General features: G+C 41.6%; 2 protein-coding genes across 8 annotated transcripts in view; both read right to left on the reverse strand.

Annotated features, from left to right (window-relative positions):
* Window positions 1-833: 833 nt before the first annotated feature.
* On the reverse strand, window positions 834-7,433 carry snrnp27 (small nuclear ribonucleoprotein 27 (U4/U6.U5)). 2 transcript variants are annotated; one of them, XM_037776791.1, is made up of 6 exons: window positions 7,215-7,433; window positions 4,781-4,910; window positions 4,355-4,443; window positions 3,624-3,703; window positions 1,438-1,502; window positions 834-1,054 (listed from the first exon to the last, which is right to left on the reverse strand). In XM_037776791.1, the coding sequence occupies exons 1-6, from the start codon at window positions 7,267-7,269 to the stop codon at window positions 1,000-1,002; spliced, it is 474 nt and encodes a 157-aa protein (XP_037632719.1). In that variant the 5' UTR covers window positions 7,270-7,433; the 3' UTR covers window positions 834-999. The 2 variants fall into 2 exon arrangements, with proteins under 2 accessions (XP_037632719.1, XP_037632720.1); XM_037776792.1 differs by having other exon boundaries at window positions 837-1,054; window positions 7,233-7,428.
* Window positions 7,434-8,257: 824 nt separating this feature from the next.
* The window catches only part of add2 (adducin 2 (beta)), a 29,666-nt gene continuing 22,992 nt past the window's right edge, over window positions 8,258-14,931 (reverse strand). For 2 of the 6 annotated variants that reach the window (XM_037776760.1, XM_037776761.1), the window contains 5 exons: window positions 14,420-14,533; window positions 14,246-14,332; window positions 14,021-14,147; window positions 12,755-12,841; window positions 8,258-9,616 (listed from right to left, as the gene is read on the reverse strand). In XM_037776760.1, the coding sequence (XP_037632688.1) occupies window positions 9,360-9,616; window positions 12,755-12,841; window positions 14,021-14,147; window positions 14,246-14,332; window positions 14,420-14,533 (672 nt within the window). In that variant the 3' untranslated portion in view covers window positions 8,258-9,359. Of the gene's footprint in view, window positions 9,617-9,780; window positions 9,815-12,754; window positions 12,842-14,020; window positions 14,148-14,245; window positions 14,333-14,419; window positions 14,534-14,931 lie in introns of all 6 variants that reach the window. The other 4 variants (XM_037776764.1, XM_037776765.1, XM_037776762.1 and 1 more) reach the window with 4 other exon arrangements.

Here is a 14,931-nt window from a genome sequence, read left to right on the forward strand (position 1 = left end):
CACATTCGCGCACCGTGATTGGTTGGTGTCTGATAAACTTGTTAGCTATTGGTCGCAATGCCCACGAGCTAAAGTGACAACGCCCGCTCCTGACAGAGGGACACGCCTCTGAGCCATGCTGTTTCGCGGTGGATGGCTGTGATTGGCTCCCGTGGTGTTGTTTGTCTCATTGTGTGTTCAGGGATTGGCCAGATTCACATGTTGTCTATTTATTGGACTATTGTTTATCCTATCACAAAGCATGTATCCGCGCAGGCCCACTGCTTTCCGAAACATATCAGTGAAAGCCTGCTTCAAAATGAGATGGATGCCCGTTTTAAAGCAGGGAGAAACCCTGGACCTACACGAAGACAACATGGGACGGCTTTATCTGCTGGAAGACGTCCTTCATCCAGGGATGAATTCAACAATTGGATGAAAAACCAGCCCATTACATACGGTTGTAGAGAACACCAAATTAGATTACATTTGGTGACACAGTAGAAAAAACAAACAAGCAAGCTACACAAGAATGCATAGCCAATTTAAGTAATATATCTGAGTGTAGAATAAGCTATATTTCTAAAATCAGTTACACTAGACCCTGTGATACTCATTATCAAATTAATCAATTTACAAATGTCGGTGTTGCAGCATTGACAATTACATATCAGAAAGTGTTCCTGCACATTATGGCAGCTGCAAATTGCCTTTATTTAATTTCTTTTTCATAATAAGGACTGCAGCCACACATTTTTTAAAATGCTTTTATTTCAAATAAAACCCCACACACTTCAAAAACACAAAGCTCCATGCATTGTCTCTCCTATCTCCTATTAATATTCAGACACAGCTGAGCATTGTTAGGAGACCCACTTGGGGGGAAAAAAAAGTATATACACAACTGTTGCATAACAAAAAACAGATTTGAACTAACAAGAAATAGCACTATATCATCCACTACTGTGAGGGGAGAACGGAGGTAAGCTTTTCGGGTATCACAATGAGTTGTTGATTCTTTCAAGCGATGAAGTCCAGTGGTCTGTTGAACCCACCTTTTCTGTTCATGTACTGCCTGAAAAAAATAAATATATAAGAAAACATTACATCACTGTTACCCTCGCAACACTTGCAGATTACATCATCGAGCACCAATGGGAGAGCCAGGATCTCTGCATGGAAACACCTGCAGAGGTGATTGGCTACAATAACGGTGGTTGATGCCGAGAGCGCTCACTGTGAGGGGACTGAAAAGTTGACACTTTAACTCAGCAACCTGACCGACAACTGGGCTTCAAACAATAACTTCAAAACGATCACTATATAATAGAACAAGTGCTTATGAAACAATTCCAAAAAAAATGTCTGTAGTTGTGTTCAGCACTGTTGCGATGCTGCACGACCAACAAACAGCTCCTTGTCATTAAAACATTTGTTTTTTTGTTGTTGTTGACGTACCTGTATTTCCTCTTCATGCTCACATTGATAGCAAATGCATTGACTGATCCGTCAGTTTTCCGGCCCTGTTTGAAAACAATGTTATTGCCTCTTAAATACAAAACATCACATATTACAGTTCAAGTTAAATAGTGACATATTAGCAATTAACAAAATGTAGTAGTCTCTGCTTGACTTCCATCGCTCCTTTAATTCACAAAACTAACTTGTGAGGATAATTTGGAAAATAGACCTTTGCAAAACCTTCCAAATCAATTCTAAACTACAATAATCATACACCTGAAATGTAGGGCTGAATTGGGTTGAAGAAAGACTATACAATGTGTGTTATAATGTTGGTAAGCCATCATGGCAGTTTTCAAATTGTATTTTGGAGCTCAGTCGCACAGCAGTTTGTGAAATAGTCACTACATGCAATGTATTGATTCATGTACATATACACAAATTTCACATTATTTCTGTGATGGTGATTACAAAAATCTGTTTTTAAGTAATCCACATAATTGTGAACTGGGAAATATACAGAGCAGCGAACGCCTCATAGAGAGGAGGTCGGGATGGATGGATGGATCAAAAAACACTAGACTTTCGCCCTGGAGACCGGTGTTCGCGTCCCGCGTGAAACCAGATGTCAAAGTTGATTTATTTGTCACGTAACTTCCGTACTTAAGTTACGGCACTTCTGTTGTTATTTTAACCCAAACTGCGATCTTTTCTAAAGCTAACTAGGTAGTTTTGCTGCCTTAGGTCCCTGACACACTGGTCGACCGTCAGTGAGCGTCTGTCAGTCTAGTTTTTGTGCCCTCATGGTCAGCTCTAGTCTGCCCGTGCTGGAGTTTTTTCGTCCGATTCACAAGTTGAATCGGCGGCAGCGCTTGTTGGTTAGATAAATCACTCTGATTGGCTGTTCAGCTTAAACCAATAAGTGCACGAGAAGAGAAACGGACGTGAGGAAAGCAAGCCAACGAGTAAAGTCAAGAGGAAAAACAAGGAAGGCTCTTCTCATTTTTCATCTTTATCTCATCTGATCATTCCAATACACGGATACTTTCACAACGACATGTGTGATGAAGCTAAGTGGTGAGTGAGAGTGGTGTGAAAATGGTCGGCTGGCACCGCTTTATTTCATTTATTTTTCAAATGACAAATATAGACTACCGCGACCTGCTGGTGTAGAGAGATATTTCCTCTCACGCAGGCGCAGAACGTAAGTGGTAGTTGGCCGTCGGCTGTAGGCCAAGACAAAGGCGGCTCAATAGGCGGCCTTCGTCACCGCTAGTTCTTTGATGTCGGGTTGGTGTGTCTGGGCCTCAAGCCTAACCAAGTTGATCTATTCTTAAGCCTAACTAGGTAGTTTTATTTTTAAAAGACGGGATCATGTGTTGCTGGACATTCGTAGGAAAAAGCACAAAAAATACGTTGTTGAAAGTCGTGCTGAGCGTCATGAAAAAAAGGGAAATTTGTGTTTATGTACACGAATCAAATAGATTACATGACTATTTCACGAACTGCCGTGATACTGTGTCGGTATTTGATCGATAAAACTAACAACAAAATTCTCAAAATCCAAAACATATATTAGATATTACGGAGGTGTTTTGATCCACTGAAAAGAGTACCAACATGTAGTCCAACATTTCTATCAACAAAAGATTTGCATTTCAGTGGCTAACTCAACACTTCCTTCAACATCCCGTCTGCAACTGCTTCAGAGTGAAACACTTCCAGCCACTGGTAGGATTTTACAGCCAAGCAGTCGCGTATACGATGTAAACTGAGTTAGCCATGAAGGGCTTGCTTGTTGTCAAGAAAAAAAACAGTTATTCTAAATACAGATTTTTACAATTTTCAGCACTTTTTTTGTCAATAGATGAAGAATTTTGAAATAGAGGCATGACCTTCCTCATACCATCAAAAAAGCATGGTAAAGGGAAATGTCAATAGTACATAATCAGGCCACCTACTCTCTGAATCTTGGCTACTCTGATACTGTAGGCATTCAACATGTGTTCGTGGAAATTCAGAGAACAACTGCGATAAATTGGAAGATCGAGACATCGAGAAGGCCCACAAAGATGAATACAAACATATGTGCCTCTCTTCAGTTCAGCTGTGCAATGAACTTTATTTGAAATTAACTGCACCTCCTTGTGGCTGCACAACATAGGACACCCTCGTGCTCTTACCTTGCTGGTGTTAAAGGAACCAAATCCCATCAGTTTCATCATCTCAATTTCCTCCTCTGTTTTGCCCTCCATGTCTTCCTCTGTCAAAACAATAATGGTTTTCAATTTTGGCAAAAACATAAATGTTGTGCTTGGTAATGTCATGAGCACTGAAAAAGCTGAATTTACTCCTTAAAAAGGTACATTGTGTAGGATTTAGTGGAATCTGGTGGTTTTGCAGCCAACTGAGTACCCCTCCGCTCACTCCTTCCTTTCCAAGACTGCGGTAACGCGAGCCGCCGAGTGCAAAACCGTGGTGACGCCATTCGCCTCGCTCAGAGGCCATACTTACCATAATCACACTGACGGCGGCTGGCGGTACAGCGGTTTTGCACTCTGAGGCTCACGTTACCGCAGTTTCACAAGCATGTCGGAGAACTACGGTGGCCTTCAGTTCAGATAACGTAAAATTGTGAAAGGCTCTCTCTATAGACAGTGTTTGATTTGTCTGTTCTGGGCTACTGTAGAAACATAGTGGACTCCGTGAAGAGGACCCGGTCCCTATGTAGATATGAAGGGCTCATTCTAAGCTAACGAAACAATAACGATTCTTATTATCAGGTGATTATACGCTGATGAAAACATATTTAATATTAAATTCCATTTCTGCTAATAGATCCCCCGAAATGTTACACACAGTTCCTTTAATTCATGTGAACATAGCAGATACGTGCATGTTATTAATCCAATACCTGAGATCTGAATGGTCTTTGCTGACTTTTCCTTAGAATCTTTGCGCTCCTCAGAGGGGGAGGAGGAGCGATGACGTCTGGGGGGAGACCTACAGAGGGAACACAAATAGCTGTCAAATGGCTTCAGGATGGCTTACTACAACTACTGAGGTCAGACACTTCTGCAACTTCAAGTGATTCACATTGTTCATGATTTGTCTAAGTCTATTAAGCTTGCAGATACATGTGCTTGTTCTCAAATGGCAAAACAGTACCAGAAATGCACTGCAAACACTCTGAAAGACAATGCTTGCCACCAAAATCTAAATGGCCCACTGCAAGCATTACAGGAAGGATATTTTTTTTAAATACACAAAAAAAAACTGGTGTCAGAGAGAAATACCATCTAGTGTTCCAAAACAGCAAAAAAATAAAGTGTTTCCTCACCTTGAACGTCTCCTGTGAGGAGATCGTGAGCGACTTCTCCGCCGCTCTCTGTCCCGATCTCGAGAACGATCCCTATCCCTTCGTCTTCGGTCACGCTCCCGTGAATTTGAGCGGGAACGCCTTCTCTCTGCTGGAAAGGGGGAAACAAGATCATTTTAGCAGAAACCTGGGAGATTTTAACAGTGTGTATTGGCATCCACACATTAAAGCAGCAGTAAGCAGAATATTTTGGCATCATTGGGCAAAAATTCCACATTAACCTTTCAGCATATTGTAATTCAAGTGTTCTGAGAGATAACTAGACTTCTGCTCCTCCTCATGGCTCTGTTTTCAGGCTTTAGAAAATCTAGCCCGTGACGGGAGACTTTGGTCAATCACAGGTCCTTTCAGAGAGAGAGCGTTCCTATTGGCTGTTCATTCAGCGGAGGCAGCTGTCACAAACTCCAGATTTTAGTGTACTGTTTAGCTGTAAAATGAGAAAGTTTGTGACCCGGCCGCCATGTTGAGACAGTCAAACGGTCAAACTAGGCAGCGCTGAACAAATATGAATTAATATTCTGTTACTGTAATTAGGGATGCACCGATACCGATACCAGTATCGGGTTGATACTGTGCTCATGTATTCGTTCTTGCATAACGGCTCCGATAAAACAGCACCGATACCACTTTACAGCAGCGCGACATTAACCTCTCGTCACCATCTTTCGGGTCCTCACGCTCCACCTCCCCGACGGTGCGGACGAGAAAGGCCGGTGGTGCGCCTGACCCCGCTTGGCCGGGATCCCACCTCAGCTGGCGCTCGCCGGCCCTCACTTTCATTGCGCCACAGGGTTTTTCTTGCATCCCTTGACTCGTGCGTGCGTTAGACTCCTTGGTCCGTGTTTCATGACGGGTCAGGTGGGTTGCAGATATCGCCACAGACCCCTGGCGCCTTTTACGTGGGCCGCGGCATGACGCGGTTGGGGCGCACTGAGGACTGTCCAGCCCGGTCAACAGTTGCACCTGGAGCAGGGAGCCCTGTCACGGTGCGGGGAGATCTGGGCGGGGAGCGCTGTAAAGCTGCGGCCGCGAGACACCTTCGCCCCGAGCCTTTCCAAGCCGACTTAGAGCCAGTCGCGGCACACCGCCTCGTATGCGTGACTCCCCAGCGACTCGTATCAGTACTCGGTATTGGTGAGTACCCAAATGTAAGTACTTGTACTCGCACTCGGTCTGAAAAAAAGTGGTGTCGGTGCATCCCTAACTGTAATGCCCTTTTCTTGCCTCAAATGTTTTCAGAAACATCTTGTAGTGTACTGTTTAGCTGTAAAATGTTTGATCGGAGCTCGCTAATGATTGACAGCTGCTCAGAGACAGCAAGGCTCCATGTAGCCATAGCATATTTGCTCCACCCGGCCTACCCCAGCTTTAACATTATTCTCTGTACTGATAATTTAAGAGATTCTCTTCTTTAATTTGTTGTACTTCTCTGTAAAATGTTTTAAATATGCCCTACCTGATACATGCATAAAAGTCATCATGTGAGTCCAAATGTTGTTTTGTATGTACAGTTTTCTGTTGCAAAGACATAATTCACTTGTATGCCGCAAGGCAACTGAATCTTCTAGGTGACTGACAAACATTTGGATAGAGAAGAAACATGCTCTGAAACTACCTATACATTGTATAGATTATTGTGGATATAATTACAGAGTGTTGTCAGGGCAGATTCCCTTTAATCACTTCAAGTAGAACTTGGCCTACTGAGTATACAAGGACACATTAGCATGCAGATGTTGTTCCTTTATTGTTTAGTTAGGAATACAATCCCTGCTTCATGAGGTGCAGTTCAACCAGGACTCTGTGTGTGGTTGACAAAGTTGTGACAAGAGTGTTGTTGCTGTTCATGCTGAACACCGAATTATTTGATGTGAAAATTGTCAACTGTGAGGAGGCTCAATGTGAGCAGAACCTCTCAGGAGGACAAACCCCAGATTAGATGATATCAATCAGAAGTCACAGTCTCAAATAGCAAACAGGGATGCAGAAATAAGGTTGATTGAAACAGATGGCTGATATTTTACCACATATTTTGGCCGATACAGGAGACAAACAGAACTTTCTGTCAGCCTCTTCAAAACCCAGTAAACCCAGTAAACCCAGTCACTAACATACACACCAAGCCGTGCTATCTGACGGACTGTCACGTGCATCACGGTGAGTAACTATGCTAGCGCTATGTTATGCTAGCGTTATGCTAGCGCTGTACGCTCTATCCCCAATGAGTCACAGTTTAAGGTGAAGTCAGTGCTAAGGGAATATAATACGTTCATTGTCATCTTCTTATATGCACATTTGCTTTCTCTCAGTGTAAAAGAACATAAACCAGCGTTACAGGAGCGAATACAGCAGCTGACCACACCGACGGACGTACTGTTGACGTTAGATCCGTTACCTGCTTGTAGTTTCTCACCTCGTCTTGTAGGAGATCGACTCCTGCTCCTCCCCATGGTCCTAATCAATCAAACGTCACCCTCGCAGATCACTGTAGCACTAAAAAAAACAATTTGAGGTGAGAAATAAGAACAAACTGCGTGTTGTTTGTATCTCGTTGTATTAATGGCTGTTACTTCAAGGCTCGTCTGTTGTCTCTTGTGGGAGCTTCCGGTGAGCTCTCTACAGCAGAGCGCCCTCTAGCGACGGGGAGGAGAGACGGCGTCGACAGGGTCGTGTCTAGAAGGGAACCAGCAAATTGGGGAAACTCTCGAGATGGTAACGGTTAGGCATTAATGTCGAATAGTTCAGGTTAGGCTTTGACCTCGAATGGTTAAGGTAAGGGATGAGCTTTTGCAGATCTCAGATCAGATTTTGTGTGAACAGTGTGGATTAGCGCCACCTAGTGCCATTGAAATTGGTCTTTCAATGGCACTAGCAGCACCCATAGGGGATTTGGGATGGCACACAGAGTTTACTCTGGAAAAAAAATAAGAAAATCACGATTCATCTTTGTTACATTAATGCACATCTTTTTGGACTATTATCTCTGTAAATTGCATATTCTTTTTATTCTTAATACTATGAACCTTTGTACATCCACGAGAAAATATTTGCACCTTCCTGCCTAGAACTTTCCTTTTTCATCAGATTGTACATATTTTAACATTTTTAAATATACATATATTATTTGTAATTTTTTTATTCTATATTTATGTTTCTTGTCTAAGCACTAATACACCAAAGCAAATTCGTTGTATGTGAAAACCTACTAAGTTGGCAATAGACATGATTTTGATTCTCCACTAATAATGGTAGTATGGTACTTTAGATAGATTATAGTATAGTGCTTCGACTATTGTTACCTTAAAAAAACATATTTGTCAATACAGAAACTAATATTTTATGGTATTTAAACAAATATTGTGTATTAGTTGTTAAATTAACAGTAATAGTAGAACCTTCATGTTAATCAAGCAGAGAAAGACAGACGCAAACTAGATATCCAGTTGGTTTTAAATCAAACTTGATCTTTAATGACTGATACATGGTAACCTTGCAACACTCACTTATACATTCTAATAGAAAATAAATTGAAAACATGAGCAACCATCACACATCAGCATTTTGATAACAGCTACTGGTTAAAACAGAAAATAATTACAACTGTTAAGAGGTATTTTGCACACATACATTTAAAAGAAAATGAGAAAAGTGGAATGTTTAGTACCTTCAGTATCTTCTGGGTTTCAAACTGCATCGGCAAGCAACAAATTCTTTATGCTTTATCCTGTTTCGGGTAATAAGAGGCATTTCTAGCGACTTGTGTTTTGTTGCGAGCCAGTATATTTTCCCTTCCTGTTCTTCCCTGCTGTAATAACGTCAATAGGCTGTTAGTTTTTACACAGAATCGGCATTCAGAAGAGCACAATCAGTAGCTATCAGTATATTTCTACATGTACTGCACCCGTGCTCACATAGCATACCTGCAACATCTATCTGATAATCAAAACCAAATCGTGACTAGAAGATGCCTATAGATGGTGATGAACAAACGCAACATACTAGAATGTCAATATACATATGTTAAGTGCCTAGATACATGGATAAGGGGACTTCAATTTCCACCGTGTCTTGCAAAGGTGTGGATAAAAAATTAAATGGTATGAAACAAATTCTGAGCACAACATCATACTAGTAATCCCAGTTTAAGAAAAGGAACGTGTTTCAATGCCTCTACAGTGAAGTTAAGTAATGGTTCGATAGCACAGCAGGTGAAAATAAGACGCGAGTAATACAGGGACTTTGTGTGTGTGTGTGACAAGAAGCATCAAAAGGTTGGGGTGTGTCTGACCTGGGTCAAATAGTATGTGAAAATAATTACCAGTGTATTAAGATCAATCACCACTTAGATCAAAAACCAGTGAGTACCAGTGTTAACAGTAAACTATTTGCAAGTCAATTTAGTACACCGTGTCTGTGAAATGACATCTTAACTGACTGTGTTTGAATGGATCTGATGTGGTGAACTCATCTGCTACTCCGTCTTACACTGACAGATGTTTCACGGTAATATTTCACCGAGGTCAGGTGTGTCTCAACACCCTCAGGTCTCCGCTTTCTCCTTCTGCTTCTTGCTCTTTTTCAGGAAGGACGGAGGCTTGAACTTCTTTTTCTTCTTGGATGGGGACTTGCAGGGCGAGCCCTCCGGGGTGCCGCCCTGCGGTTTGGGGGGCGGAGCGGCGGGGGTGGAGGAGGTGTCGTTGGTCGAGAGAGCCTTCATCCCTTTCTCCAGCTCCTCCGTCGTCTGCTTCTCCTCCTCGCCTCCGTTCTGTATGGCTGGAGAGTCGGGCTTTGCCTCTTCTGCTCCAGATATTGTTAAAAAAAGAAAAGCAAAACATAGAATATTCAGCAAACAGACGGAGAACCTTGAGTGGGGTGGAGCTGTAAGGCTACATGCTTAGACATGTCTCTGCAGATGAACATGCTTGCTTAATGAGAAGTGGGTTGTCATTCTCTGTACTTACTAGTGAGACAAGACCAAAGCACCAGAAGTGTGCCCTATGAATCAGTGTGGAGTGACACAGAAAAAGACAGACAGAAAGACACAGAGGGAGAGAGTACAACAGATACAGTAGGTACAGAGACAGATGGGCTGAAATGTAAATCAAACAGTGATAAGCTCAGACTTAAACCAGACATTTTGACTTCCACAGGCGTCACTAATAACAGAAATAATGTCTGCATTCCAGTTATTTGTAGTCATTTCCAGGGCAATGCTGGCTCAGTGGTAGGACTGTGTATTGGCGAGAATCTGTCGATACGATACGTGTCATGATACAGGTGTGACGATTAAATATATTGCAATTTTTTTCAAATCTAATTTTAGGAAAACTGTCATAATATAAAGACACACCGTATGTTTAAAATCTGAGTAAAAAAAATCACAATGTGAAATGGCTACTATGGGGACTAATATCATTACATATGAATACAATTGGACTCATTGGAGTCTCAGCTTTACAGTCATACGCAATTTATGCATTTCTAAGACTGTTTACTGACCCCAGTATGCAGAAATATTCAAACACACCATTTTTAGAATGGGCGAAGATAACACAATTTTATACTACTTGCAAAAAACTGCATGTGATTATCATAAAGTGGGCATGTCTATGAAGGGGAGACTCGTGGGTACCCATAGAATCCATTTTCATTCACATATCTTGAGGTCAGAAGTCAAGGGACCCCTTTGAAAATGGCCATGACAGTTTTTCCTCGCCAGAATTTAGCATAACCTTTGAGCGTTATTTAGCCTGAAGCCGGATTTTTAAGAGGTTAATCAAAAATCGTTACAGTATCGCAAAACGTAATATCGCGATACCCGTGTGTATCGATATTTCGAGCTAAATGTACCAGAGCCATTAGTATTAATGCTATAAGTTCAACCTGTAGTTCAAGTCAAAATGTCTTTAATGAGAAACATCGATTACACACGCCAACAAAGCCTGACACCCCGTGTTACTCCTTTAGGTATCTAACATGTAAACCTTCACTGATGGCTCAGCAGTGTACCGTATTCACCAGCATTATAACTACTACATCTTTTTATTTGTGCTATTGTTCTTCAGTTTGTGTTTGGAGCTCTGTTTTAAAGGTCTTATTGATAAACTTTTTATGTAGACGAATAACTTATTAAAAAAAATAATACATTCATAGAGCTTTTAGAAAGGTGCCAAATAAAAGTGTGACTTTTCCTAAAAAAAATTATTATGACTGTGAATGAATCATTTATAAAATGTTGACGGGTCCAAAATGAATGTTTTGTTTATCTCTGTGGAAGATATTTCCCACTTCCAACAAGGCTTGTGAGTCAATAGTATAATAACGTTGGTATCACGTGGTTTCTCTGTGTCATCAGTTATCAAGTTGCCACTTAATGTGGAAAAAAAACGGATACATGGCTGAGTTTCACATTAAGCAACCGGCTTCACTCCGGTACCAAGTGCTTAGCGATAAAAGGAGGCTGCCTATGCCATGCCTGGCCACACTGACACTGGTGTCTCCATCAGGCTACAGAATACGTGAATATTTACCGTGGCAATAAGTGACAACTGACGTTAGCACATATTATGTGTTGTTACTAGAGCTGTCAATCGATTAAAATATTTAATCACATCATGATTGTCCATAGGTAATCGTTATTAATTGCAAGTTAATCGCAAGTTAATCGCTTATTTTCATCTGTTCAAAATGTTCCTTAAAGGGAGATTTGTCAAGTATTTAATACTCTTATCAACATGGGAGTGGACAAATATGCTGCTTTATGCAAATATATATGTATATATTTATTATTTGAAATCAATTAACAACACAAAAACTCACAGTTACTGCATTTAGCATAAAAAATATACTCAACTCATGACATGGCAAACTGCAGCCCAACAGGCAACAACAGCTGTCAGTCAAAACAGATTTGCGTTAACGTGTTATTGTTGCGTTAACTTTGACAGCCCTAGTTGTTACCGGTAAGATTGTCAAAATGAGAAAAATTACAGTTTCAATCCCTGTGGAGCTACGTTAGCATCTTAGCATTAGTGACAGTTGCGTCCAGTTACCTAACATTAGAGTTCCCTCAAACAATGTATAACAAAGATGCGCATCAGAGGGGATTTAGAAGAGGGTGGACGACTAGAAAATAAGTATGTATATGCCGTATACCTGCGTATTCCCTGCACCACACCACTGCTTAGATGACAAGCTAAACGTTACCTAAAACTAGACAGCCATATCCTCAGATTACCATAGATTATGTTACATCAATTTTGAAACACCACCGCACAAAATAACTTAAATGTAAAGTTTATACCACGAAAGATTAATCACTTGATATGACTGTCTGTCTCTGTGAGTCTCACTCCACTCGACCATAAAATATGCAGGTTGTGAAACGAACTGGCAACCACTTGTTGTGAAGTGAATGCAATAGAACGGGGGAGGGATGGTGAGACAGCTAGTGGCTGATTGTTATCAATGTTATCTATAGCATCTTTAACTGGGCGATTTCTTTTGAATTTGAAATTGTCGTCTATGTTTAAATGGAAAGAAAATTCCGATTCAAAAGTTCTAGATATTTTTGAAGTGAATTTTGTCAGATTTTTGTTACCATACATCAGTATGTCCTCTTTATCCTCCTGACAGTATGGATCAGCACTTGGATCAATGTAGTACCTATAATCATGACGAGAAGCTCTCTCTAATATTTCTGAATATATTTCTATAAATTGAAAAAAAGAATACTTCTAATCTACAAGGTAAATCCTTTAAGTGCTTATGGAGAGGTGTAACACAGTTGTCAGTGAGCATTGGAAGCATGAGAGGGCAGAAGCAGCACTGGATCACACATGTACAGCCCGTGTAAGACTCGGAGCAGGCTGCTGGTCAGATAGGCAGCGTGCAATGCGAGCGGGGTCAGGCGGTCAGCGCTATGCCAAGCCTCACCTGAGAGAGGAGGGAGGCTGGGCGGAGGGCCCTTTGTGGGGGAGGTAGCGGGGGGAGACTCCTTGTCGTTTGCCACCTCCTCCCCTACTTACACAAACACACACACAACAGACACATACATTGAGGGACAGTGAGGGTTCAGCTGTGCAGGAAGTTCGGGTTGTGAACCCAGTTTACATGGCATACATGAAGGTGTGTAGTATTTTAACTTCAAAAATGAGTATCTATACATTTTCAAACACTTTGTACCATGCTAAACAGTTTCTTACGATGAAAGATGGTGGAATAAGTGAAAACCGGTAAACTGAAAGTCTGTATTGGCAGTTAATATACCGACGTTTCAACCGCAGGAACTTTCCCCCGTAACGGTGGACCTTTTAAGTAACTCTTCGCGTTTCAACCGCAGGAACCAGGGTCTAAATTAAGTTCCGGGGACATTTTGCAGTGCCTTTTTTACCCCCTAAAAAGGCCCTAGTCGAAGGTTAGTACTTTCTGAAAGTACCGGAACTTTCGTGGTGGAGTTTGCAGGGAGGACTGTCGCTGATTGGTCAAACACAGACATAACGCCGCTGCTTAAACTCGTACTGCTGGTACTGCTTCATTCATGAACAAGGAAGTACTCTAGTATCGATTTCGGACCATTTTGGGACGAGGGTAGAGCATTTCATTTGTCTTTGTTTGATACCATTAAAGTAAAGTTAGGCTCTGCTGTCTGACTCATTTTTTAAAAAGACAACTCGAGCGAGAGGGCGATCGGTAGAAGAGAGACAGACAGACATCGCAGCGCGATGGTGCTGTGAATGAGAGAAAATAAAGTTATTTTCTGATTGTTTCACAGCGGTTACATTCTAAAGCACAAAACATTTTTTGTACATAGGCTAAAAATATGCAGCAATAAATATTTATTTTTTAGTTTTGTTTTTTTAGATGAAACAGGCGGGCACACTGAACTGCAGGCTGCAGAGTGTGTTTGCTGTGAACACCAGCAGCGTCTCTCATCATGTTGCTTTTTCATACGTCAGCGGACTAATTTGCCTAATCTTCGCAGTTCTTTAGACCGCCGTGGAAACACAGACAACAGTGGACTGAAGGAACCTTTCAGTTCCTTGAAAAGTAGTTCCAGGGACTAAAAGTCCTAACAACCCTAAGAATATAGAGAGTCTACTGTATACAAGGTCCACTATAGTACTGTAACTGTATGGTTAAGATGCTAAATAGAGTTAATTTAGTCATATAATCAGCTGAGTTGAGTTGAATTAATCATACCATTGGTCCCTCCATCCTGTTTCTTCTGCACCTCCTTGCGGTACTCCTCCAGCTCCTGGTCTGTCAGCTGGTTGAAGGGGTTGGGAGGTTCTGGCTCTGGTGGGACTGTAGGTGTGCTCTCTGGAGACTAATAGACACGCAGAGACACAAAATCACAGCTTTTAATACTGCAGTTGAAGAGGAGGAACTTGCGAGAGGGAAAGAAACACTGAGTCTGCAGTTTACCGGAGGACTGTCAACCGTTATGACGCTGGCGAGCACTTGAGACTGTGGTCCTGCTGTCTTCATGTCCTGACGATTCTGCTGTCGGATCTGAGGGGGGTAAATATTCTTGTGATTTCATGTGACAGTATGCAGAAGGCAAAGGTTTGTGGGAGGCCAAAAGCAAGGAGAAGTTACCTTGTTTCGTGTTTCGATCACCTCTCGAGGGTTGGTGAAAAGAGGCACAAACTGGTTCGGGTTCTCTATCTTGATGGCTGTGCCAGCTTGTGTCATCTCTTCTGCCTTCAACCACTAAGGGAAAGACAACCAACATCAAAACAATTACTCATAATCGACTTTAAAAGAAGAAAGTAGCAGAAGTTTATGACTCAATAGATCCAAAATTTCCAAACAGGGTCTGTGTTATTTAGTCACTTGCTTCCTTAAAAAGTATTTTGTCCCCTTAAAGTAGCAGTAGGCAGTATATTTTGGCATCATTGGGCAAAAATTCCATAATAACCTTTCAGCATATTGTAATTCAAGTGTTCTAAGAGACTTCTGCACCTCCTCATGGCTCTGTTTTCAGGCTTTAGAATATCAAGCCTGAGACAGGAGACTTTGACCAATCACAGGTCATTTCAGGGAGAGAGCGTTCCTATTGGCTGTTCTAGAAATACAGCTGCGCGTGCACGTCCCTTCGGTAAAAGCCT

Source organism: Sebastes umbrosus, chromosome 8, assembly GCF_015220745.1.
Source record: "Sebastes umbrosus isolate fSebUmb1 chromosome 8, fSebUmb1.pri, whole genome shotgun sequence".
NCBI lineage: Eukaryota > Metazoa > Chordata > Actinopteri > Perciformes > Sebastidae > Sebastes > Sebastes umbrosus.

Bases quoted from the DNA above. Each gene is read 5' to 3' on its own strand.
- snrnp27 (XM_037776791.1), bottom strand. From the start codon at position 7,269: ATGGGGAGGAGCAGGAGTCGATCTCCTACAAGACGAGGTGAGAAACTA. The intron at 4,444-4,780 runs GTGAGGAAACAC...TTCCCTCTGTAG, and splicing joins CCTCACAGGAGACGTTCAAG to GTCTCCCCCCAGACGTCATC. The intron at 1,503-3,623 runs GTAAGAGCACGA...GTTTTCAAACAG, and splicing joins GTTCCTTTAACACCAGCAAG to GGCCGGAAAACTGACGGATC.